The sequence below is a fragment of the Pelophylax lessonae genome (assembly GCF_965119305.1).
Source record: "Pelophylax lessonae genome assembly, chromosome: 1".
Classification (NCBI taxonomy): Eukaryota; Metazoa; Chordata; class Amphibia; order Anura; family Ranidae; genus Pelophylax; species Pelophylax lessonae.
In genome coordinates, this window is record NC_138768.1 from 727439113 (window position 1) to 727462753 (window position 23641).

Sequence of the window (23641 nt, forward strand, 5' to 3'; positions counted from 1 at the left end):
GGTGCCAGTAGGTGGAAAGGTACCATGAAATGGAAGATTACACTGCAGCAGTGATCCCTGAGTTGTTGCACTCCTCTTTCCTTCATTATATAACATTAAATATATTCCCTGGGAGAACTTGCTAACTGTGTGGGGGATGCTTTAACTGAGAGAAGACAGAGATCCATGCTCCTGCTTAGCAGAAACACAGGATCTCTATATTCCCTACTAACAGAATGCCGTTCTGCCTCTCTCGGGAACGATAAACAGATATCGGGTTTGCTGGTCCCGCTGATTGGCTCCCACTGTGTCCAATCACAGTGGGGGGGCACTGGCGGCACGCATGCACGTCCCAAACCCAGAAGTAGCAGAAGTCGTACAGATACGTGATTCTGCCTGTAGGAACCGCTGTCCCACAGTAAATGTACGTGGGACGGTCAGCAAGAGGTTAAAGACCCTGATATTATTCTCCAGGTCAGTCAGGGTCTTATTCAAATACGAAATAGTCATGTCAACAGACAGCAAACCCCACTTCTTGTAGGATTTATTCTCCATGGGGTGCTGGTGAGCCAGGACCCAAAACCAGGGACATTAGGGAAAAAGGATTCAGGTGCTGGAAACTTAAAGTGTTACTAAACCCAGGAGCCTACATTTACTATATCTGTTCTCCCACAACACATGGAAATACAATTATTTTAGTAAATATATACTAGGGATAGACCGATATGGTTTTTTTCAGGGCCGATACCAATATTTTGGTCACAAAGTATTGATAATCGGCCGATATTTTGTACATTTAAAGTTTTGAAAAATAAAGACAAATTTTTGACACATCTGGTACAGAACATGTTAATTTTTGTTTAATGCTTAATGGCTGGTGTGCTGGCACCCTGTGGTAGGTGGGTGGCTGGCTGGTACAGGGCCTGTGGCTGGCTGTCTGGCACCCTGTGGTGGCTGGCTGGCTGGCTGATACAGGGCCTTTGGCTGGAAGGTCCATGCCCTGTGGGTGGCTGGCTGGTACAGGGCCTGTGGATGTGGGTGGCTGGCTGGCACCAGGCTGCTGTGGGTGGGTGTATGGCTGTGATACACTCCCGGGAGACTAGTCCCGATTACAGACGAGGCTGTCCAAGGCGAAGAAGTGACATCACAAAAATATCGGACAGTTCTTGGGCCGATACCGATATATCAGGGAAACTGTATATCGGCCCCCCATATATCAGCCTATCCCTAATATATACTGTACTGCTAAATACCTTCTTTCATCAGCAGTATGTAGCCATTTTGGGACTTCTAGTAGTGTCTGGTTAAAGCTGGTAGGAGGAGTTTTCATTTTCCCCTGATTGTCCTATGAGGCTGCAGGATCCCTGAACCTCTGTCAGGGCAGTGCAGAATGGTTGTCACGTACCTGGTCAGAGGGCTGAGAGCGCCCCTGAAGGTGGTAACGGGGTGTGCTATGCTCAGGGGAGCAGGGGTTGCCAGCTGTGATAGGCTGAGGATGAATAGATGTCCTTGGGTTCCACCAGTGAGTATAACAAGCATGCGTTTAGGTCTAGTTCAAACCAATGCATTTTTTTAGTGCGGTTTGCAGTAACACACTACATTCCATTTAACATGGTTTCCTATGGTCACGGTCACATCCTGTGTATTTTATGGAAAAGGCCAGGGACTTTTTTTCTGGTTTTTGGTTCCATGTATTGGAATATGCAAACTGGAACCTGCATCGGTGGGAACCAGGCCTTACTGCATATGCACACTGATATTACTGTTGTGGGTTTGGTAACACTTTAAGGTTAGTTTGATGCCAGGAAGCCTACCATGGCCTTCTCTATCAGACAGCCCTGGACCCTGAAAGGATTCCTGATCCTCGATGGCTTCCATTTAATTCTCCTCCAGAGGAACTTCCTCCCACAAAAGAGGGGGGAGAAAAAGGAGAGCAATCACATTTGCATCCCAGGCTAAAGAGAACTAAGTGCTGATTTCTCAGTTCAGAAATGGCTGCAAAGAATTCTTCCCCTGGCACAAAAAAAAAAAAAAAACACGGTAGTTTTAGTGTTTCCAGGACAGCTACATGAGAGCTTCCTCTACCGGAAACATAACTACATAGTTAAACAACCCCACCATCTTCAGATGTTAGAAATAACCTACATCAAGGTACACAAAGGGACATAAACCAAACTTACAAAATACCCAACCACCAACCCATAACTAGTGATCGGAGAAAGAGTCCCAGGTTGGGAAAAACGGACACTATCCTGGAAGACCCTTGGAAACACCATTATCGGTAAGACCAACGGTGGTTTTCCCAATGTGTCTTCCAGGACAGCTACATGAGAGGACAAACAAATAACACTTGTACCTTAGGGAGTGAGTACAGCTTGCATAACTTTTCTCCCAAATGCCAAATCCTGGCTGGAAAGCAGTTCCACACAATAATGCTTGACAAAAGCATGGTTAGAGGACGAGACCGCTGCTCTTGAAATCTCCGCTCATGATGCTCTAGTTATATGTACTTTAATATTGGAGGGAGGCTGCTGGCTCAAGATTTTATAAATGTAGCACTGCCCCCTTGAGGATTGCTGGATTGTTCACCAGACCCTTATCTACCCCTGCTCAAAGGAAATCTAGGACTGTACAGACTGGGATGGAACTAGGTTGTACTTTGAGGTTGACTATTCATACCAGAGTCGTAAAGGTTTGCAGAACCAATTTGAGATTCAAGCACAACTTTTCTTCTCAAGTCATCTAAATAGGTAAGGATATAGACCCCCCTGAAGATGGAAAAATGCTATATCCTCAGATAAAACCTTGGTGAAAACCTAGGGTACTGCTAAAAGACTGAAATGGTGTACCTGGAACTGCCAATGCAGAATAACTGTCCAGAATACTTTGGCAAAATTGCAAATCTCAGATATTTCTAGTCAGACTGATTAATGGGCAAATGAAGGTTAGTATCTTGAAGACAATAAAGGCCCAGTGACGTAGAAGATTTCTCACCCTATAAATGCTCTGCATACAAAACTTTTTGTACAGGAGAGATGCTTGTTGAGTTCTTTCAATTTAGCATCCTGCATTTGTCTAAACTGTTCTGTACCAAAAATACATGGGTAAAACCCTAAGACATAATCACTTTTTGCATTGATAAATGGGAAACTACAGATAAAAGTGAAGGGCGGGATATACTTTCTAAGCCTCTCTTATGATTTGACCATTTATTACCATTCTCTGCAGGGAATAAATAAAAAAAAAAAATGGAAGCCTTCCCCCAACATGGCTTCACTTATTTTCTTTGGGGATGTCACGAGCCGTGAAGAGGCCCCCCCCCACTTCCCCTCCCTTTGTTTTTATCAAAGGGCTAGCATTTCCTGGCAGGCTGGAATTTTATTTAATCAACCTGGGCCTTAAAGTGGTGGCTTTGAAATGGCCTATTAACGTGAAACCCTTTTTTTCTTGACCAGACATTTTCTGTAGAACAGGTCAAAATATTTTGCAGGACAGATTTCCCCTGACACTAGCTAGCAAGGGAATAAAGAGAAATAAAATAAAATATTCTGAAAATAATACGACAAAAAACTGAGACCATAGTCCTACTCCTTCTCTAGGCAGAAACAAACTGGTTTGCTGAGCTGAGTGTGGGTGGGTTATGCCTGCGGGGGACAGCCCCGTGGGCGGTGTACATGTCAATTTTTTACTGCCTAGACTACTCCTGCAGGGGGCAGCATAACCCATTCAGCTGATGAAGATGAGGTTGCGTCTGTCAATGGATGATATAGAAAGCTAGATTCCCTTCAAACGGGATGCCGCACAACCTGGTTTTGGAAGCTAGTGGTATGTCCCAGGCTTTAAGCCAAACAGCTCTAAGAGCAGAGCGCGAAGTGCTGTGGCACAAGCAGTAGCCTTAACACTTTTTACTACTGCACCTGCCAGAAATGTCACTGACGAAAGCATCTTGAATCTGGTCTAAGTGTCAGATGAAAGATTGTTACTTAATCTCCCTACCTAAACATCCAGGTTTCCTGGCCAAACTAGAGAAAGCCAAGGTTGTGAACTTATGGAAAAGGCAGAAGCATTTCAAGCTCTCTTTATCAATGATTCTGCTTTCCTATCCTTTATGTCCTTGATTAGACCCAAATCCTCAAAAGAGAGGTGCGTAACCTTGACCACTTGTAAAAAGGGGACATTAGCATGAGGCATTTGAAAAATCTCTGTTGGAACGGAAGAGAAATTACGCTCAAGTGTTTTGGACAAAAACAACCTCTTTTCTGGATCCATCCACTCCTTCAGAATCCGGTCTTTCAGAGAGACTTATGGACAGGAAACATTCTACTGAACCCCCTGTATATAATATTCTGGGCTAACTGAATCATTTGTATATTCTATCTGTTCCGATGCATAAATAGCTTTCAGCAATTCATTAGTCTCTTCAACAGAAAAAAGGAAACTACCAGCATAATTCTTCAATGGCCCTCATTCCCCAAACTCACTTCCCCTGAAGAGCGGGGAAAACCCCTCCACCTCCACATCTAACACAACCTGGGAACTTATCGTTTGAGTATCCAAAGCCGGTGGAACCAGGGGATTGCTCAAATGGGTCAGACGATGCCTGCAACCACTGTTTTAAATGAGCCAAAGATTGACCCCATTTCCGCTCACATAGACCTCAAAAACTCCTTAATTATAGAAGCGGACTCTAACAGATATAGGATTTTGGTTACTTACTGTAAAAATATATTTCTCAGAGTTCATTGATGGACATACAGCTCATATTCAGAACCATTGGGTTTTATTGCCCCCTACAGGAGTAGGACACTAGGCAGAAAAAACAACTTGGCTACGCCTCTGGGCAGACCTAGCTGGTGTACATCCCCTCCCTGCAAAAGGCCTGCAGTTTAGTAACAAGCAGTATCTGAAGTATCAAAACGTCATAGAGAGGTCGCTGTGTCCATCAATGATTTTACGCTAACATCCTATTTTCTCATTCCTTCATTGGGCGGACACAGCGCTCCATATTCAAAACCATAGGGGTGTCGCCAAGAAGTACCAAAAACATGAGGGGTGGGACAAGAGACCCCAAACTAAACAAAAGAAGCCAACCAGGAGGTAACAGGAGCCCAATCTGAACAATACATCCCCAAAGAGCGAACAGGCCTCTCCAAATAGCAGCCTGCAAAACCTTGCGGCCAAATGAAGCATCCGCAGAGGCCAAAAGATCCATTTTGTATAATTTTGTGAAAGTGTGCACAGACGACCAGGTGGTCACCTTGCAAACCTGCGAGACTGACGTCTGATGCCGGAAGGCCGAGGAAGCACTAAGCGCCTGAGTAGAGTGCGCCAACACAGTGAAGGGAGGAACCCACCCCTTGATAGAATAGTAGGCCTGAATCACCGTCTGTATGATCCACCTGGCAATGGTTGCAGAAGAAGTGGACAGCCCTTTCCTTGATCCGTCCGCAATGACAAAATTCCTAGGGATGAGTGGGCCTGGGACACAAGGAAGGCAACATTCATTCAAATGGAAGTCAAAGACCACTTTAGGTAGGAACGACGGGTGTGGACGAAGAAATACCCTATCTTTGTGGACCACCAAGTAGGGAGTATGACAAGATAATGGCTCCAGTTACGATACCTTGCGAGCAGAAGTGATAGCCACCAAAAAGGCCACCTTCTGTGACAGCATAAGCAGCGGGATGTCTCGAATATTCTAAAAAGGAGGTTTCTGGAGAACATACAGCACCAAATTCAAATCCTAAAGCGGTAAAGGAGACCGCACTGGCGGAGTCTGGTGTTGAACCCATTGAATTAAAGTAATGCAGGGCCACTGAAAGAAGACCACCAAGGCAGACACCTGACCCTTGATGGTATTTAAGACCAACTTCTGCTAGACACCTTGTTGAAAAAAGGTCAAAATCCAAGCAAACGAAAAACGATCAAGGATGAACACTGATCAACTCACTCCACGAAAAGTACACTTTCCACGTACGATGGTAAATCTTTCTAGAGGTAGAGACTTCCTCGGCTTCAGCACATATGGAATTACCGACCCAGGCAAATCCCTATCCTTCAGCACCTGGCTTTAAACAGCTAGGCCGTCAAAGCCAGCAATGAAAGCTCGGCCCTTGGGACAGCAGGTCCACCCTGAGAGGCAGCCTCCAAGAGCCACAAGAATCCCTTCGGGCCTTAATCCTGCACAAAAGCCACAGAAAAAACTTGACAAGGGAAGGCATAAATCAGACGATACTGGCCCCACCATTTGTGGAGGATCTTGTGACCTCTGCACTTTTCTGTTGAGCCGAGACGACAACAGTTCCACCTCAGGGGTGCCCCACCACAAACATATCAGATGAAAGCCGTTTGGATGAAGGGACCACTCCCCTTGGTCCAACACCTGCTGACTGAGATAGTCCACCTGCCATTTTTCTACACCCCTGAGCTTAGCCCCGCCCCAAAACACCCCCCCCCCCCCACCTGGACAGGCTGTCGTGACCACTGTCCAATACAAGGGGAGAAAAGACTTGCCCTGCCGAAGGGTCAGAGAACAAAGCCATCAGACCAGGGAACCCCTGGCTTTCCAGCTCAGACAAATCTGATTGTCCAGAGACTTTTGACACTTGTCCCATTTTACCAGGATCTCCCTTGGAAGGAACCTCATATGGAACTGTGCAAACGGGCCCAGCACTCGCATGCAAGTCCAGAGGGAAGACCACCTGTGGGACAGCAACAGATGAATCGCAGAATGCAACTTCTGGAGTTTGTCCAGAGGTAGAAACACTTTGGCCAGAGCTAAATCCAGAGTCAGACCCAGGTAATCCAAATTCCCTGGTAGTTCAGAAGCCAACCGAACTCCTTCAAAGTCTGGATAGTGATCTCCTCGTCATCTGTCAATGCAGACGAGGATTCTGCTGGCAAGAGGAGGTCCTCCAAGTAGCCCAGCACAGCAATCCCCTGCAGATGTAGCAATGCCAAGACCAGGGCCAACACCTTCATGAAGACCTGAGGAGCGGAGGGGAGACCAAAGGGTAACGCCATAAACTGATAGTGCTCCTCTCCCACAGCAAAGCAGAGAAATGCTGGTGTCGGGCACATATTGGAATGTGCAAGTAAGCATCTTTGATGTCGATAGAGGCTAAGAAATCCAATCAAATGGACTTCATTCTGAATTTCTGTACCCGCACAAAACCGTTAAGGGCCTTGAGGTCCAGAATCAGGCGAACCTTGCCCTCCTATTTGGGACTGTAAACAGGTCGGAATAAAAAAAACTTGAACCCGTTTTGATACAGGAACCAGGACTATCACTCCCTGAAGCAACAGGTCCTGTGTCTCCCCAGAAAGAGCTTGCAGTCAATCCGAGGACAGACGCACATTGGAGGATAAGAACCTTTCCGGAGGGCAAGAACAAAACCCTATCTTGTAACCGGACAGAATTACTTCGTGGACCCATTTGTCGTTCACTAAGGAGGTCCAAGGGCCCAGAGAACCAGCGAAGACGCCCCCCCCCCCACCTCAGGCATGGGTGAGGGTGCACCTTCATGCTAAAGGGGCCTTGTCCGTGGGTCTAGAGAAATCCGCTCTCGACTTGTCAGAACAGGGCAGCTTGGAACCTACCAAGGGGGCTTGAAAGGATTGGAACTCTTGTCAGTGGCCCTTAATGAAGGAAAAATATTTTTGCGTGCTGAGAAAAGTGCAGAGGCTCCTTCCTTTTCCCAGACTTTTGATGGTAGGGACTCTACCCCCTCAGTGAGATTCTTAATGATGTCATCCAGTCTTTGGTGGACATCTGGCGGTGCTTACACCCGTCAGACAGGGAATACACCTGCCATTCGGCCTCTTATCGGACCTTCTCTTGTATAGACTTGGCCTTGGCCTCTACGGAGGTGCTGAGGATGGTCACATCTGCCTCTATCCTACCTAGGGGTATATCTGACCATGCCCCCTTATTGCTCTCCCTCCGGGTGACTGATGAGAGGTTGAGAGGGGGCTGGAGGCTGTCCAGATACTGGATCATGGAATCCTCGCTTTTAGCTGCCCTGCTGGCTGAATTGTCTCAATTTTGGATGCATAATAAGGACCACCCTAACCCCTTGGTCTTGTGGGATGCCTTTAAGGCCTGGTTGCGGGGTGTCTACATGACTCGTATTGCCGTGGCCCGCAGAAGTTCTGTGCAGTCTCTGGAGCAGTTGGAGGCGGCCCTCCTCTCTGCGGAGGAGTTCTATATGGCTTCCCCTGACTCTGCCCGCTATGCATCCTTCCAGCGTGCACTTTGTGACCTTTCTGTGTGCAGGACTGCTGCCACTCAGAAGTCTCTCCTCTCGATGGCATAACGAATCTTTGAGTACGGAGATGAAAACGGACGCCTCCTTGCCTGGCTGTCGAGGGAACAGACTGCCGTCATGCACATTGGTCGGGTCCGCTCGCTGTCAGGTGCCCTCCTGACCGATTTGGGCGCAATTAATGATTGTTTTGGTGATTACTTCCGAACCCTCTACACTTCTAGGGCAAATTATAGTGCAGAGGATCTGGAGCACTTCCTGGATGGCATTTCACTCCCTGAGCTGGATGCCGACGTTAGGGACCGTTTAGATGGCCCTGTTACGTTGAAGGAGGTTCAGGTCGCCCTGGCCCGGATGCAATCTGGCAAAACCCCGGGCCCGGATGCCATTCCCATTCGAATTCTTCTCCTCTTTTCAGGACCAACTGGCACCCCGTATGGTAGAGCTGATGGGCAGGTTTGAGGACCTGGACGCCTTGCCGGACTCGTTCTCTGAGACCCTCATTGTCCTTATACTTAAGCTTGGTAAGGACTCGGAAGATTGTGCCTTGTATCGCCCGATTTCCCTGCCTGATTTACATGCCGATGCTAAGCTCCTGGCCAAGGTTTTGGCTATTCGCTTGGCCTCGGTTATTGAGGATATTGTACATGTGGATCAGACAGGCTTTATGCCGGGTAAGGGGACGGATATCAACCTTCGTCGCCTCCTCCTTAATCTCTCTCTGCATCACATCTCAACCCGGGCCAGCGGGTGGTGGCCTCCCTCGACGCGAAGAAGGCCATCGACTCGGTCGAGTGGCCTTATCTCTGAAGTGTGCTATGTCGCTTTGGCTCTCGCTTTTTGGGTTGGGTTGGTTGCGCTTGCTATATCGACACCCAATGGCCCAGGTTCGCACCAACGGTGCCACCTCTGAGGCCTTTCCCTTGGGCAGGGGGACAAGGCAGGGGTGCCCTCTCTCACCAGGTCTTTTTGCCCTGGCGCTGGAGCCCTTGGCTACCCTGCTTCCTTCTTCGGAGGGGGGTGCGCAGTTGGAGTCCATATAAAAACCAGGGAGTACAATAAATTCTAAAAATGACCTTACACAAGGGCCAAATACATTTTTGTAGCAGTTTACTTGATACTTGCTTCATACAGAATATCCGATTATATATGTGACAAAGGATTTTGAAAACTAAATATAAGTAAATACTTCACATCAAGAAGATCTTAACGAAGGGTGACAGAAGGTGAGACTGCCATCCAACCAGATCAGTTGATGTTGTATTCAATTATTCACTGTATAAACATTCACATTGCTTGACATATTTCGCCTTATACAGCTTCATCTGGAGCGTTCTAGTAAAGTATTCTGTATACTGCTGTAAAAAAGGAGACGCACATTAGCGTCACTTGTAGCTAACGAGGAGGGTATCGTGGATTTCAGAAGGAGTGGATGGATCATATAATTAGTAGGAGATATAAGCCATTGGAATTATAACAACCAAGGGTTAATGAAAGTCTGGCTGGCATCAACAAGCCCAAGTAAGCATGGTTACTGTGGCTTAAATCCAGACTGTAACCTCATAGAATAGGTACATCCATGTAATCCTGAAAATGAAATGCACGATACCCTCCTCGTTAGCTACAAGTGACGCTAATGCGCGTCTCCTTTTTTACAGCAGTATACAGAATACTTTACTAGAACGCTCCAGATGACCTGTATAAGGCGAAACATGTCGAGCAATGTGAATGTTTATACAGTGAATAATTGAATACAACATCAACTGATCTGGTTGGACAGCAGTCTCACCTTCTGTCACCCTTCGTTAAGATCTTCTTTATGTGATTTACTTATATTTAGTTTTCAAAATCCTTTGTCACATATATAATCGGATATTCTGTATGAAGCAAGTAAACTGCTACAAAAATGTATTTGGGCCTTGTGTAAGGTCATTTTTAGAATTTAATTGTACTCCCTGGTTTTTATATGAACTTATCAATAAAAATTAATTTTAGAAACCTTTTGTGCCAAAAAATCCTTGCCTCCCAATCCTTCCTTATTCAAGTTAATTAAGGATTTGGCACTATCAGTATATTTCTTATATGCTCAGACTGCTGCTATCTGAGTGTATATTTCCTTCACTACCCCTTGAGGAAAAGGTGTCGTCGTATGCCGATGACACACTTTTGTATCTGGCTGATGCCTCCCTCTCTCTCCCGACAGCTTTGGCTATTTTTGAATCTTTCGACGGGTTTTCGGGGATACGGATCAATTGGAGCAAATCCGTTCTGTTTCCCCTGGATCCGGACGCGAAGACCCTTGCAGCTCCTTCCCCCTTACTGTAGGTTGACGATTTTAAATATCTGGGTATCAGGATTACCTCTCTCATAATGTTCTCCCTGTCCTGGAATGGCTTTGGGTACACTGCGCTGGCTTGACTTCCTTGCCTCTAAATCTGTTGGGCCGCAGAAATATCATTAAAATGTTTTTTTTGCCTAAATTTATTTACGTTTTCTGCCACTCTCCGTCGTGGATTCCCAACGCTTTCTTTAGAGACCTGGACAGCTGTATCAGCTCATTTTTGTGGGCTGGTTCTCACCCCCCGGCTGGCGCGCTCTACCCTGCAACTCCTGATTGTCTCGGGGGGACTGGCCCTCCCGCATTTCAAGTTCTATTTTTGGGTGGCTGTCTTGGTCACCATTCACTGGTGGTTCGCAGGGTCTCGGTCGAACGCAGCGATGTGCCTGGAGGCTGCTTGCCTAGGCTCCTTGGCTGGGCTCGGCAACCTGGCTTACCAGGGCACGGGTGCAAATCTGTCCCTTCCCCTCCCAACTAAGACCACGCTCCGGATCTGGAGGGTGGCCAGAGCACGGTTTCTTCAGCCGAACACCTGGTCTCCCTACCAGCCCGTGGGGCAACCCGTCGCTCCCTCACCTGCGGATGCTTCCTGACCCGCAGGTGTGGGCCGAGGCGGCATCCAATGCCTGAGAGACATTATGCCCCTTGGCACGCTTCGCACGCTCCTGGATTTGAGAGGGTCATTCGCCCTGCCCCATTGGATTGGTATCCGTTATCTCCAGTTGCGCCATGCGGTTAATGCCCAATTTCCAGTCACCCCAGTCCTGCAGACTGACCATCTGGAGGATGTGTTGGCGCAAGCAGAATTGCCCAAACCTCTCTCTGCCCTTTGCACTACTCTGTTGGCCACTGACTCCCCTGCCTTGGAGTGTCTTTGGCAGAGGTGGTCTTCGGACATGCCTAATTTAGATTTAGGGAAGAATGGGAGGACTGCTTTGGGACTGGCTCCAGCCTGGTGATTGCTTCTAGGGACAAACTCATTCAGACCAAATTTCTGCATAGGGTTTATTTCACTCCACTGAGACTGCACAGAATGTACCCTGCAAGGTCGGCTGAGTGCCCTAAATGTCTTACTGCTGAGGGTTCCTATTTTCACATGTTTTGGACATGCCCACGGGTGGCGGTGTTTGACATCCTGAACACTCTACTTCATCTCTCTGTTACATGCACCCCAGAGCTGGCACTCTTGGGCATTCCTGATAAGGTTAGGTGCTCTAAGTATTCTCGCTTGTTGATCTCTTTGTTGCTCTATTATGCTAAGAAGGAAATTGTCCTTCGCTGGGGCTCCCCCTCCCCCCCACACTGACCGCGTGGGAGACCCTGGTGAACGGGGCCCTCCCGATGTATAAACTTACTTATATCAATAGAAATTGCCCCCAAAAGTATGAGAATTTGGCAGCTCCTGTTCTGTATCTTGTAGTGTAACTGCACTGGTTATATTTCCTATGGGTTATGCCTATTTTTTTATTAAGTTCTTAATGTTTGAGTTTATGCTGAGTTCCCCCATTGCGATTGTACTAGTGCTCCCGGAACACCTGCTTCTTCCCCCCTGTACACTGGCTAATCTTATGTTGTATACTGTTTACTTCTGTTTTTTTTTTTTTCAATAAAGAGCAACCTTGTTTGTAAAAAAAAATGATGTCATCCAGGGTAGGCAAATCAGTGAGAGCCTTCTTGGAGGTTTGGTCCGCAGACCAACACAAGCCACAAAACCCACCAAAGCACCACCGCCGAAACGGAGAGCTTGGAAAGCAAAGGGCCGCATCCAGAGAAGCACACACAAATTGCAGCCCCTAGACTAGGGGGTCTTCAAACAATGGCGCTCCAGTTGTTCAGGAACTACGATTCCCATCATGCCTAGTCATGTCTGTGAATGTCAGAGTTTTACAATGCCTCATGGGACATGTAGTTCTGCAACAGCTGGAGGATCATAGTTTGAGGATCCCTGCCCGAGACCAACTGATCAGCTAGTTCAACATAGGGGGAACCTGCTCACCAGACCATAGCACAAAACTTTTGCCCATTCAATTAGAGTTTGAGACACCAGGGCAGTGGCCAGGAGCATGTGGGCCACCGACTCTACTTTTCGCCAAGCTGTGTCCTTAGAAGCCAGGGATTCCTCCATCAGGATCATGGCTGCTTTGTCCACCCTGTGAACAGGAGGGTCCACTTCTTCAGAAGGTATTCCTCAAAAGGAAAATGTACCACAAATCATTTAGGGACCACAAAGGGGCGCTTTGGGTGCTACCATTCTTTGTAGACAAATTTTTCAAAATAGGATGGATAAGGAAACACTTTGACCGTACGGAATGGCCACGTTCGCAGCCGCCTCAGCCACATCTTCCATCTTTAAGGTCTCTCGCACCAAGGTAACCAGTGCATCCACCAGTGCCTTTTCATGCGCTGCTGCGGCCGTGGAGGAGTCATCCTCACTATTTGACGGATCAGGGAGCATGGCGTCAAGTCCCACAGGACGGGCCTCGTCCACGGTGACAGAGCCAGATTCAGGATCTGACAAGACAGATGAAGCAGGAGAAGGTGGAGGATGCTTCCTGCTAGCCTTCTGCCCAAAAGCCCACCTCCACCCAGGAAACAAACGATAGCAGGACTGCCGTCAATAGGAATCTGGGACCCAGAGGGAGCCACCTAACCAGAGCCTGCACAACCCACTGCTATAGCAGAGAGAGGGACCCCCAACCAGACTCAGCACTACCCAGGAGTAGTGCCGGTCAGCAGGCGCCAGAAACCCATGTGTAGGGTCCAAAAGGAAGAAAACCCCTGGAATCCACACGGGAAAGAGGGGCCCAAAAGGAAACATCCCCTGTTGATCGGCTCCAATAGCATGGCCGCCTCTCCAGAGCATATCAGACCCCAAAAACATGGCCGCCTGAAGGAAGACCAGGGCCTCACAAACATGGCTGTCGGTCTGGGGACCAGACCACAATAAAATAGCCGCCACATCGTGAGGCCCCACTGGGACAATGTGACACCCATCTTGGGATCAGAGGCTCACCAAACCGCCGCAGAAATAGGGGATAGGGAGAGTTGAGCCCCACACCTGCACAGGAAAATACTGCCAGGGACTGGCCCCCACAAGGTACAGTACTCCCCCCAGTGAACCACCTTATTGGCCCTCAGGACTATCCTCCAGAGGGGGGGATGAAAAAACCCATCCCAGCAATACCAAGCCCGGGGGGGCCCGTGGAGGAGGGGGAACTCACAGGTCCGACCACCCCACACCGCACCAGGGGGAGGGGGGACTATACTCACTGATCCAGAGATGCGGGCACGACTCCAGAAAGAACCCCTTGCCAGCGAAGTGGAGGGGGGCTGTTAGCCATGGGAGCGCTGCAACTCAGACCAGGAGCTAGGTCATCACCCAACAGATAGAAGATTGCCCAGCCGGAAGGAGAGTCCCCCCCCCCCCCCCCCGTCGCTGAAGGTGGCACACCCCAGATGTCCCAGAGACTTGAGCTAGGACCGGAGAATTAACTAACCACCAGGCACCACTCTCACCCCCAAGAGCAACTGCCACCATCAAGTCAATACCCGCTTAGTGGAGCCTAAAAACGTGCGGAGTCAATGATTCCTGGCATAGCCCTTCACCAGAAGCCACATCCCATCACCATCTTGCCCCCCCCCCCCAAATATGTAGACCACCACTGAGACTTCCATGGCCAGGCAAACAATAGGCTACTGGAGTTGATTCACGCCACATTTGGAGAGTGAGCTCCAGGAAAAGTGTTCTTTTTGAAAGAGGGGCGAGGGTCCTTTAAACTTTGTGCAATTGTGTTTTCTTTAGAGGCAAAGCCAATAGTCTCTTATGTAGCTGCCCTAAAGACGCTTTGGGAAAGGACAATTATACCCATAAAAAATAGTGGAGATACCAGATAACAGCAGAGCTACAGAGCTAACCTGACCTGTAGAAGAGCCATTGCAGGGAGAACATTGGGGGAGGACCTCCCTACCCAATTAGGGAATCTGGGAGCCCCAATTGTCCTTCTTTCCACCTGGCTAGCAAGTCATGGCCTGCTGAGGGATGATAGACCTGTAACCCAGCAGGAAGCGGCCAACTCAGGTGAAAACAATAAAGTGGCAGCGCACCCCCCCCCCCCCCCCCCCAAACTACACACGCCTCTTTACTTGCTGTGCCTTGATTGACAGAAATCAGCTTGGTTAATAGCTGAGATATCAGGCAGATACTTTGTGACAAGGAATCTCTAAAAAGTGAAATGACACAAAATGGTAGACTGGCCCACCCCTTGTAAACACTGCCACAGTCTGTATATCACCCCATGAAAGCAAAAACACGTCTTGATACTTACTGTGCTCTAAACCAGTGGTCCTCAACCCTGGCCTACAGGGCCCACTAACAGGCCAGATTTTCAAGATAACTGAAATACATCCCAGGTGATATAATTTGCTGCTCAGTGATTGCAGTATTCTAGTCTGCATCTCCCCAAGGTAATACCTAAAATCTGGCCTGTTAGTGGGCCCTGTAGGCCAGGGTTGAGGACCACTGCTCTAAACCACCACACACAGAGGGAACACTGTAATAGGGGGATGCCACAACTCAAACACAAAGGTATTTACCAGTCCATGCTGTAGGGCCTAGTAGGCCCAAACTTCACCTGTCTCAATGGGCACACCCCTCACAGTGCTGTAAGGGACTTAACTATCTTCCAGAAGGATTTTTTTTTTCTCTTCTGTACAGGGTGGCCTCCATCTCACTAACAGTACCAGCTTTGGGGAGGACTGCCTGCTGCTGCCATCTGCTAAATAAATCTATAGTTTTCTACTTAATGCAAGTTAATTTGCTTCTTTCTTCAATTTAATAATTAATACTCTGAGTCAGTGGCACTCTTATCTTGTTTTAACCGGTCAATGGGCGTTATCCAGGTCCTGTTTATAGAGGAGTAATGCAGGTGCTGCCAGTGAGTAATTATCCACCCCATTAACATATGGAGATGACTTTGAGAACTTTCTATTCACTTTAATATCTTCAATGATATATGGATCTTGATGGACTTTGCAAATTATCTGATTCATTAGGAATTTGGCTTACCATATATTGTGCTCTTTGATAGAATACTACGACAGTGTGCACTCACCTGAAGGTGGCCGCATAATCCACTCAGTAATGACCATTAACTTCATGTCCTGTGATGTACGATACAAGAAATACATTTTTGTTTTCACCAAATAAGCTTGTGTTTGCCCTCACACATTCTAGCATTTCCTGGGGCATTTAACATTGTACTCCATGTTTAGGATCCTCCCACTCCTTTAAGGCTCCCCCCCAAAAAACAATGAAGTAAATCCAGCATCAATCAAAATGAATGCCCCCACGAAAAAACAAAAAAGCTCTGTACCCGACACCGCCTACTGCCCCTACATAAACAGTTGATGACATCACAAGGGGGTGGGAACATACGTCACCAGGTGGACTTGCCTCTTACTTTATTTAGCGGTGGGAAAGCTTTTAGACAGCGGGAGCCAACGTCGGGTACAGAGCTTTTTATTTTTCTTTGGGTCAATGGCGTTCATTGTGATTGATGCTGGATTTACTTCAGGAATATTTTTATAATAAAAGGACTTTATTTTTTTACACTTTTTTTGGTGAATGAGTAGGGGTAGACTGTACCCCTACTCATTCACATAGCAGGGGGCCAGGATTGTTAAAGGGGGCTTCCAGATTCCGATAAGCTCCGACCCGCAGACCCCAACAACCACCGCCCAGGGTGGGGACAAAGTGCCCCGAAGCACACCCGCAAGTTGAGAGCATGCTGGCATGCTTCAGAAAGGGGGGGCGCTCGCTCGTCTGCATGCTTGTTTTGTTTTTTGCGGAGGAGACACCCACACTATTTATTTTTTTTATTTTATTGTGGGTTCCCCTTAAAATCCATACCAGACGCAAAGAGCCGCCACACTTTTTTTTCCTTAGCCACTTCCTGTACACTCTATAGCCGAAAGACTGCTACAGCGCAGACCTTAATTGCCAGGAGGGTGTCCATGTACGTCCTCCTGTGCATGAGCTGCCTGTGCGCTCGCTCTGTGATCAGCGAGTCCATGAGACTTGGCTGATCACAGATCAGAGTAAGGAGCCGTTCTCGGCCCCTTACCACGTGATCAGCTGTCCAGTCAATGACAGCTGATCATGTAAAAAGTAGCCGGCAGTCACCTGTTTTTTTTCTCCTCACGCTGTCAGTGTGAGGAGAAAAAAATGCAGATCGACGCTGCTGTCAGAGGGACATCGGTCCTGAAGAGGAGAGGGGCATCTGTGCCTACCAGTGCCATTTACCAGTGCCCACAACGCCACCTATCAGTGCCCCATCATGAGTGCTGCCCATAAGTGTCACCTACCAGTGCCTCTCATTGCCCATCAGTGCCACCTATTAGTGTCCATCAGTGCCGCCTATTATTGCCCTTCCGTGCTACCTACCAGTGCCCTTCAGTGCGTTTTTTTAGTACCACGCATCAGTGCAGCCTATCAGTGCCCATCAGTGCCGCCTATCAGTGCACATCAATGAAGGAGAAAAATTACCTGTTTGCAAAATTTTATAACTATACAAACTTTTTTTTTTCAAAATTTTCAGTCTTTTTTTGTTTGTTCAATAAAAAATAAAAATCCTAGTAGTAATTAAATGCCACCAAAAGAAGGCTCTATTTGTTTGAAAAAAAAATATATAAACATTTCATTTGGGTACAGTGTTGCATGACTGAGCAATTTCCATTCAAAGTTCAACAGCGCTGAAAGCTGAGAATTGGCCTGGGCAGGAAGGGGGTTTAAGTCCCCAGTAGGTAAGTGGTTACATTTTATTGCTGGCAATTCTTTGGTTTAAATTCAGCTGTCAGCGAGGAACCTGCTGACAGCCGGCGAGTCATTGGTGGTTAAGGATGCTCCTTAACAAACCACTATTGTTAAGGATGCTGGTGGCCACCTGCTCCTAAAATTTGCATCAGAACTGTATCTAAATTGTGGCTGAACCACTGAACAGCTATTTTGAAAAATTGCACATGTGTGAATTCAGACTTGTTTTTCCCCTCATTTCCTCCCAGTGATTTGGTCAACAACACACTTTCAGTTCCTACCATGAGAACACTCATTCTCTGGACACCAAAAACCAGATAGGACTAGGGGACCCCACCCCCTCTCATATTCTACATAACAGAGGTATATGGTTCTGGAAATCTGGGAGATCATCAGTTATCAGCTCACAAGATTTTTTGCAAGATCGATGGATATTTTTTTTCACAATTGATATAACAAAACACTATAAAAAAGGTATTTTTACCAGACCAAAAGGGTCCACATTCTTGTTTTGGAGTTTAGAGACACCTTTCAGTTAGCATAATAGTTATCTTTAATTCTCTGTACAGGCTGGCTTTAAGGGTGCATGCACACTTGTGAACACACCCTGGTCACGACTAGCCGTGATTAACGGCCAGTAGGTAGCCGTTTGAAAGCAATAAGAGGCTGTCAGCTCTCGCAGCTAATAACGCCCGCTCGCATGTAATCACTCATTCTGCGATCACATGCGCTGTACTGGTCACAAACTGCTGGTGACTCTCACAGCTAATTGCAGCCAGGGTTAATTTGCAAATGTGAATGCACTGTAATTCTTATGTTATATGTAAAGAAATATTCTAGGGGTTGTTTGATCATTATCCACCTATAGGATAGTGTGTTGTTTGCCACCGTCCCTATCGAAATGTTTATGGGGTTAGGTACCTCAGGCCTAAAGATTGGTGGGACTTTATGGGCAAGGTATAGATAGTAAAAAGGAGTATAATACTTGGTAAAAATAAATTTTGTTTACTGTATGTAAAATCATATATATACAGTATACAGTGGTAATAGTGAGGGGTTGTAGACCCCTGAGTGAGAAGGGTGAGGAAGAATATAGAGTAGTGACAGTGTGTAAATAGTGACTTGGTAAGATAGGAAGTTTCTCTATTTCTTTTAAGAGAATTTTCCTCTTGGAGGAAAATTCTCTTAAAAGAAATAGAGAAACTTCCTATCTTACCAAGTCACTATTTACACACTGTCACTACTCTATATTCTTCCTCACCCTTCTCACTCAGGGGTCTACAACCCCTCACTATTACCACTGTATACTGTATATATATGATTTTACATACAGTAAACAAAATTTATTTTTACCAAGTATTATACTCCTTTTTACTATCTATACCTTGCCCATAAAGTCCCACCAATCTTTAGGCCTGAGGTACCTAACCCCATAAACATATGTAAAGAAATATAACATCTTACAGTGCATTATTGTAGGCTGCCATCACTAACCCTTCTGATAAGTAAGTTTTGCACTTGTCCTGCTGATGCTTTGGCTTTACTGCTTCCAAAGAAATGGACTAAGACCGGTTCAGAAGGAACCCACCGAGATTTGAACCATTCATAAGCAGGCTGAATAACTTGGGTACAATCAGCCGGCCAGATTATCTTACCATTATCGCTAGCATAATGCTACAGTGGGAAAAATATTTTGATTCCCTGCAGATTTTGTAAGTTTGCTCACTTACAAAGAAATGAAGGGTCTATATTTTTTTTATCATAAGTGTATTCTAAATGATAGAGACAGAATATCAACCAAAAATCCAGAAAAAAAACTATACGAATGTTATAAATTGAGTTGCAGTTCAGTGAGTAAACAAGTATTTGATCCCCAAGTAAAACATGACTTGGTGGAGAAACCCTTGTTAGCAGAGGTAAGGCGTTTCTTGTAGTTGGTTACCAGGTTTGCACACATCTCAGGTGGGATTTTGGTCAATTCTTCTTTACAGATCTTCTCTAAATCCTTAAGATTTCTTGGCTGTCACTTAGCAACTTGAAGTTTCAGCTCCTTCCATAAATTTTCTGTAGGATTAAGGTCGGGAGGCTGGCTAGGCCACTCCATGACCTTAACGTGCTTCTTTCATGAGCCACTCCTTTCTTGCCCTGGTGGTATGTTTTGGGTCATTGTCATGCTGGAAGATCCATCAACAACCCACCCCTTCAGTGTACTGCCTGAGGGAAGGTGGTTCCCATCCAAGATTTTACAATACATGGCCCCGTCCATTGGCCCCTCCAAGTGGCAAAGTTAGCCTGTACCTTTAGCAGAGAAACAGCCCCAAAGCATAATGTTTCCACCTTCATGCTTGACTGTAGGAATGGTTTTCTTTGGGTCAGTGTCAGCATTTTTCTTCGCGCAAACACAGCGAGTCGAGCTAATGCCTAAGAGCTCAATTTTGGTCTCATCTGACCACATCTGTTTCTCCCAATCCTTCACTGAATCATTTAGATGTTCATTGGAAAACTTCAGACGGGCCTGTACATGTGCCTTCTTGAAGAGGGAGACCTTGAGGGCACTGCAGGATTTCAATTTATGGTTGTGTATTGTGTTGCCAATCGTTTGTTTGGTGACTGTGGTTCCAACTGCCTTGAGATCATTTACAAGCTTCTACGTGTAGTTCTGAGCAGATCCCTCCCTTTTCTCATGATAAACCTTACCCCAGGAGATGAAATCATGCATGGAGCTCCAGGCCGAGGGCGATTAATTGTTATTTTGTATTTCTTCCATTTGAGAATAATCCCTCCAACATTTTTCTTCTCCCCAAGCTTCTTGTAGCCCATTCCAACCTTGCGCATGTCTACCATCTGGTCCCTGACATCTCTTAACAGCTCTTTGGCCTTTCCCATGAGGGTGTGGTTTGAAGGGAAGAAAGATTCTGTGAACAGGTGTCTTTTTTACACAAAGAGTTGTCGTTAGGAGCACCTACTTAAACTGATAGGACTAATCTATGTACTACATGAGAACATACTGTAGCCAGTCTGCAGGAGACAGAATTATTGCTGGTTGGTAGGAGATCAAATACTTATTTTATTCACTGAACTGCAACTCAATTTATAACATTTGTATCATGAGTTTTTTTTCTGGATTTTTGGTTTATATTCTGTCTCTATCATTTAAAATAGACCTATGTTAAATTATAGTCCCATCATTTCTTTTTAAGTGGGAAAACCTACAAAATCTGCAGGGGATCAAAATGTTTTTTCCCCCACTGCATAGCCACTAGCAATAACCGCTGCCTTCTCCCGCTGGGAGCAAACAATTGCTCGGCAGGAGGGATTCCCCTGTCAGGACTGTCTGTGTTGATGGGGGAATCGTGCAAATTTGCACCATGTATGGTCAGCCTTAGAACACGTTTAGAAATAAGAAATGCTGATTTTTTTTTTTTTTATAGTCTGCATATTACAGGAGCCGCACACCCACTATGATTAGAAACAGCGGGAGGCAGACCACAGGAGGATCGGGTTTGATCGCCACCGCCCCCCCCCCCCCCCCCCCCCCCGCGATCTCCGGCAAAGCTGATAGGCGAACCGTCTGGTATGAAAACAACGCAAGACAGCTCTCCTGTCAGAGAGGCAGGGAAAGATTGTGTGATTCAGCTAAGCTAAGCTGAATCACCGATCTCTCTCTGTCTCTGTTAAATCCATCCCCAAAACAGTTAGTAAGCACATCTAGGGAACACATTTAACCCCTTGATCACCCCCAGTGTTAACCCCTTCCTGCCAGTGTACTTTATACAGTAACAGTGCATATTATTTAGCACTGATCACTGTATTAATGTCACTGGTTCCCAAAAAGTGTCAGATTTGTCCACCGCAATGTCGAAGTCCCGATAACAATAGCTGATCGCCACCATTACTAATAAAAAAAAAATATATATACATACAGTATAAATCTATCCCGTAGTTTGTAAACGCTATAACTTTTGTGCAAACCAATTATTATACGCTTTTTGGGATTTTTTTTACCAAAAATATGTAGCAGAATACAAATTGGCCTAAACTGATAAAAAAAAGTCGATTTTTAAATTTTTTTATTGGGAATGTCTTATAGCAGAAAGTAGAAAATATTGATGTTTTTTTCAAAATTGACGCTTTTTGCGTTTATAGCACAAAAACGAAAAAACACAGAGGTGATCAAATATAACCAAAATAAAGCTCTATTTGTGGGAAAAAAGGACATCAATTGTATTTGGGTACGGCATCGCATGACCGCACAATGGTCAGTTAAAGGAACGCAGTACCGAATCGCAAAAAATGGCCTGTCATTAAGGGGGGGTAAAACCTTCCGGAGTTGAAGTGGTTAATAGTATAAAAGCCAAACAAGCAAACATCTAACATTTCCAGGAATGACAGCCCCTATACCTCTGTTATGACAGGTGTTCTTTAGGCAATAATAAATATGACAAACATACAATCCAAACTTTATTTAGAACGTCTAACAATTCAGAATTTACAAAAAGTCATACAAAGAAAGATTAGGAGAACAGAGAACAGTGTTCATACTCTTGGATCCACCGTGGTTTCCAACAAGAACAGTGCTGCCAAAGGCAGTTCCTTTTTTTTTTTTTTTTTTACAGGACCTAAACGGCAGTGTCCTAACATTTTATTACAAACTCAACGTATAGTGCAGATTTAAACTCTGAAATTCGGTCTTGTGGATTTTGCTTTCGTTTCATCCAGAATGAGCTCCACTACTTTCTGCAAAAAAAGAAAGCACACAAACAATTTAAAAAAGAACAAAGTTGGCTGAACACAGTTCGATTTTCATGTAAAGATTCTTGTAAAGATCGTTGGTCAATAAAATTTTTGCCATCAATATATAGCTTATACAGTATCTCACAAAAGTGAGTACACCCCTCACATTTTTGTAAATATTGTATTATATCTTTTCATGTGACAACACTGAAGAAATGACACTTTGCTACAATGTAAAGTAGTGAGTGTTCAGCTTGTATAACAGTGTAAATTTGCTGTCCCCTCAAAATAACATACAGCCATTAATGTCTAAACTGCTGGCAACAAAAGTGGGTACTCCCCTAAGTGAAAATATCCAAATTGGGCCCAATTAGCCATTTTCCCTCCCCGGTGTCATGTGACTCGTTAGTGTTACAAGGTCTCAGGTGTGAATGGGGAAAAGGTGTTTTAAATTTGGTGTTGTCGCTCTCACTCTCTCATACTGGTCACTGGAAGTTCAACATGGCACCTCATGGCAAAGAACTATCTGTGGATCTGAAAAAAATAATTTTTGCTCTACATAAAGATGGCCTAGCCAGTAATGGCAAACCATGGCACCCCAGATGTTTTGGAACTACATTTCCCATGATGCTCATGCACTCGGCACTGTTGTTGAGCAATGTAGTTCCAAAACATCTGGGGTGCCAAGGTTCGCCATCACTGGCCTAGGCTATAAGACTACCAAGACCCTGAAACTGAGCTGCAGCATGGTGGCCAAGACCATACAGCAGTTTAACAGGACAGGTTACACTCAGAACAGGCCTCGCCATGGTCGACCAAAGAAGTTAAGTGAATGTGCTCAGCATCATATCCAGAGGTTGTCTTTGGGAATTAGACGTATGAGTGCTACCAGCATTGCTGCAGAGGTTGAGGGGTGGGGGGTCAGCCTGTCAGTGCTCAGACCATACGCCGCACATTGCATTAAATTAGTCTGCGTGGCTGTCACCCCAGAAAAAAAGCCTCTTCTACAGATGATGCACAAGAAAGCACACAAACAGTTTGCTGAAGACAAACAGACTAAGGACATGGATTACTGGAACCATGTCCTGTGGTCTGATGAGACCAAGATAAATTTATTTGGTTCGGATGGTGTCAAGTGCGTGTGATGGCAACCGGGTGAGGAGTACAAAGACAAGTGTGTCTTGCCTACAGTCAAGCATGGTGGTGGGAGTATCATGGTCTGGGGCTGCATGAGTGCTGCTGGCATTGGGGAGCTACAATTAATTGAGGGAACCACGAATGCCAACATGTACTGTGACATACTGAAGCAGAGCATGATTCTCTCCCTTTGGAGTATTCCAACATGATAACGACCACAAACACACTTCCAAGATGACCACTGCCTTGCTAAGGAAGCTGAGGGTAAAGGTAATGGACTGACCAAGCATGCCTCCAGACCTAAACCCTATTAAGCATCTGTGGGGCATCTTCAAACGGAAGGTGGAGGAGCGCAAGGTCTCCCAACATTCACCAGCT

The 23641-nt window shown here is 46.0% G+C and overlaps 1 protein-coding gene across 1 annotated transcript in view; it reads right to left on the minus strand.

Moving 5' to 3' along the window:
• Positions 1-21847: 21847 nt before the first annotated feature.
• Positions 21848-23641, minus strand: part of PCM1 (pericentriolar material 1) — a 311695-nt gene continuing 309901 nt past the window's right edge. The window contains exon 39 of the mRNA XM_082243082.1: positions 21848-22129. Within this exon, the coding sequence (XP_082099208.1) occupies positions 22104-22129 (26 nt within the window). The 3' untranslated portion in view covers positions 21848-22103. The remainder of the gene's footprint in view (positions 22130-23641) is intronic.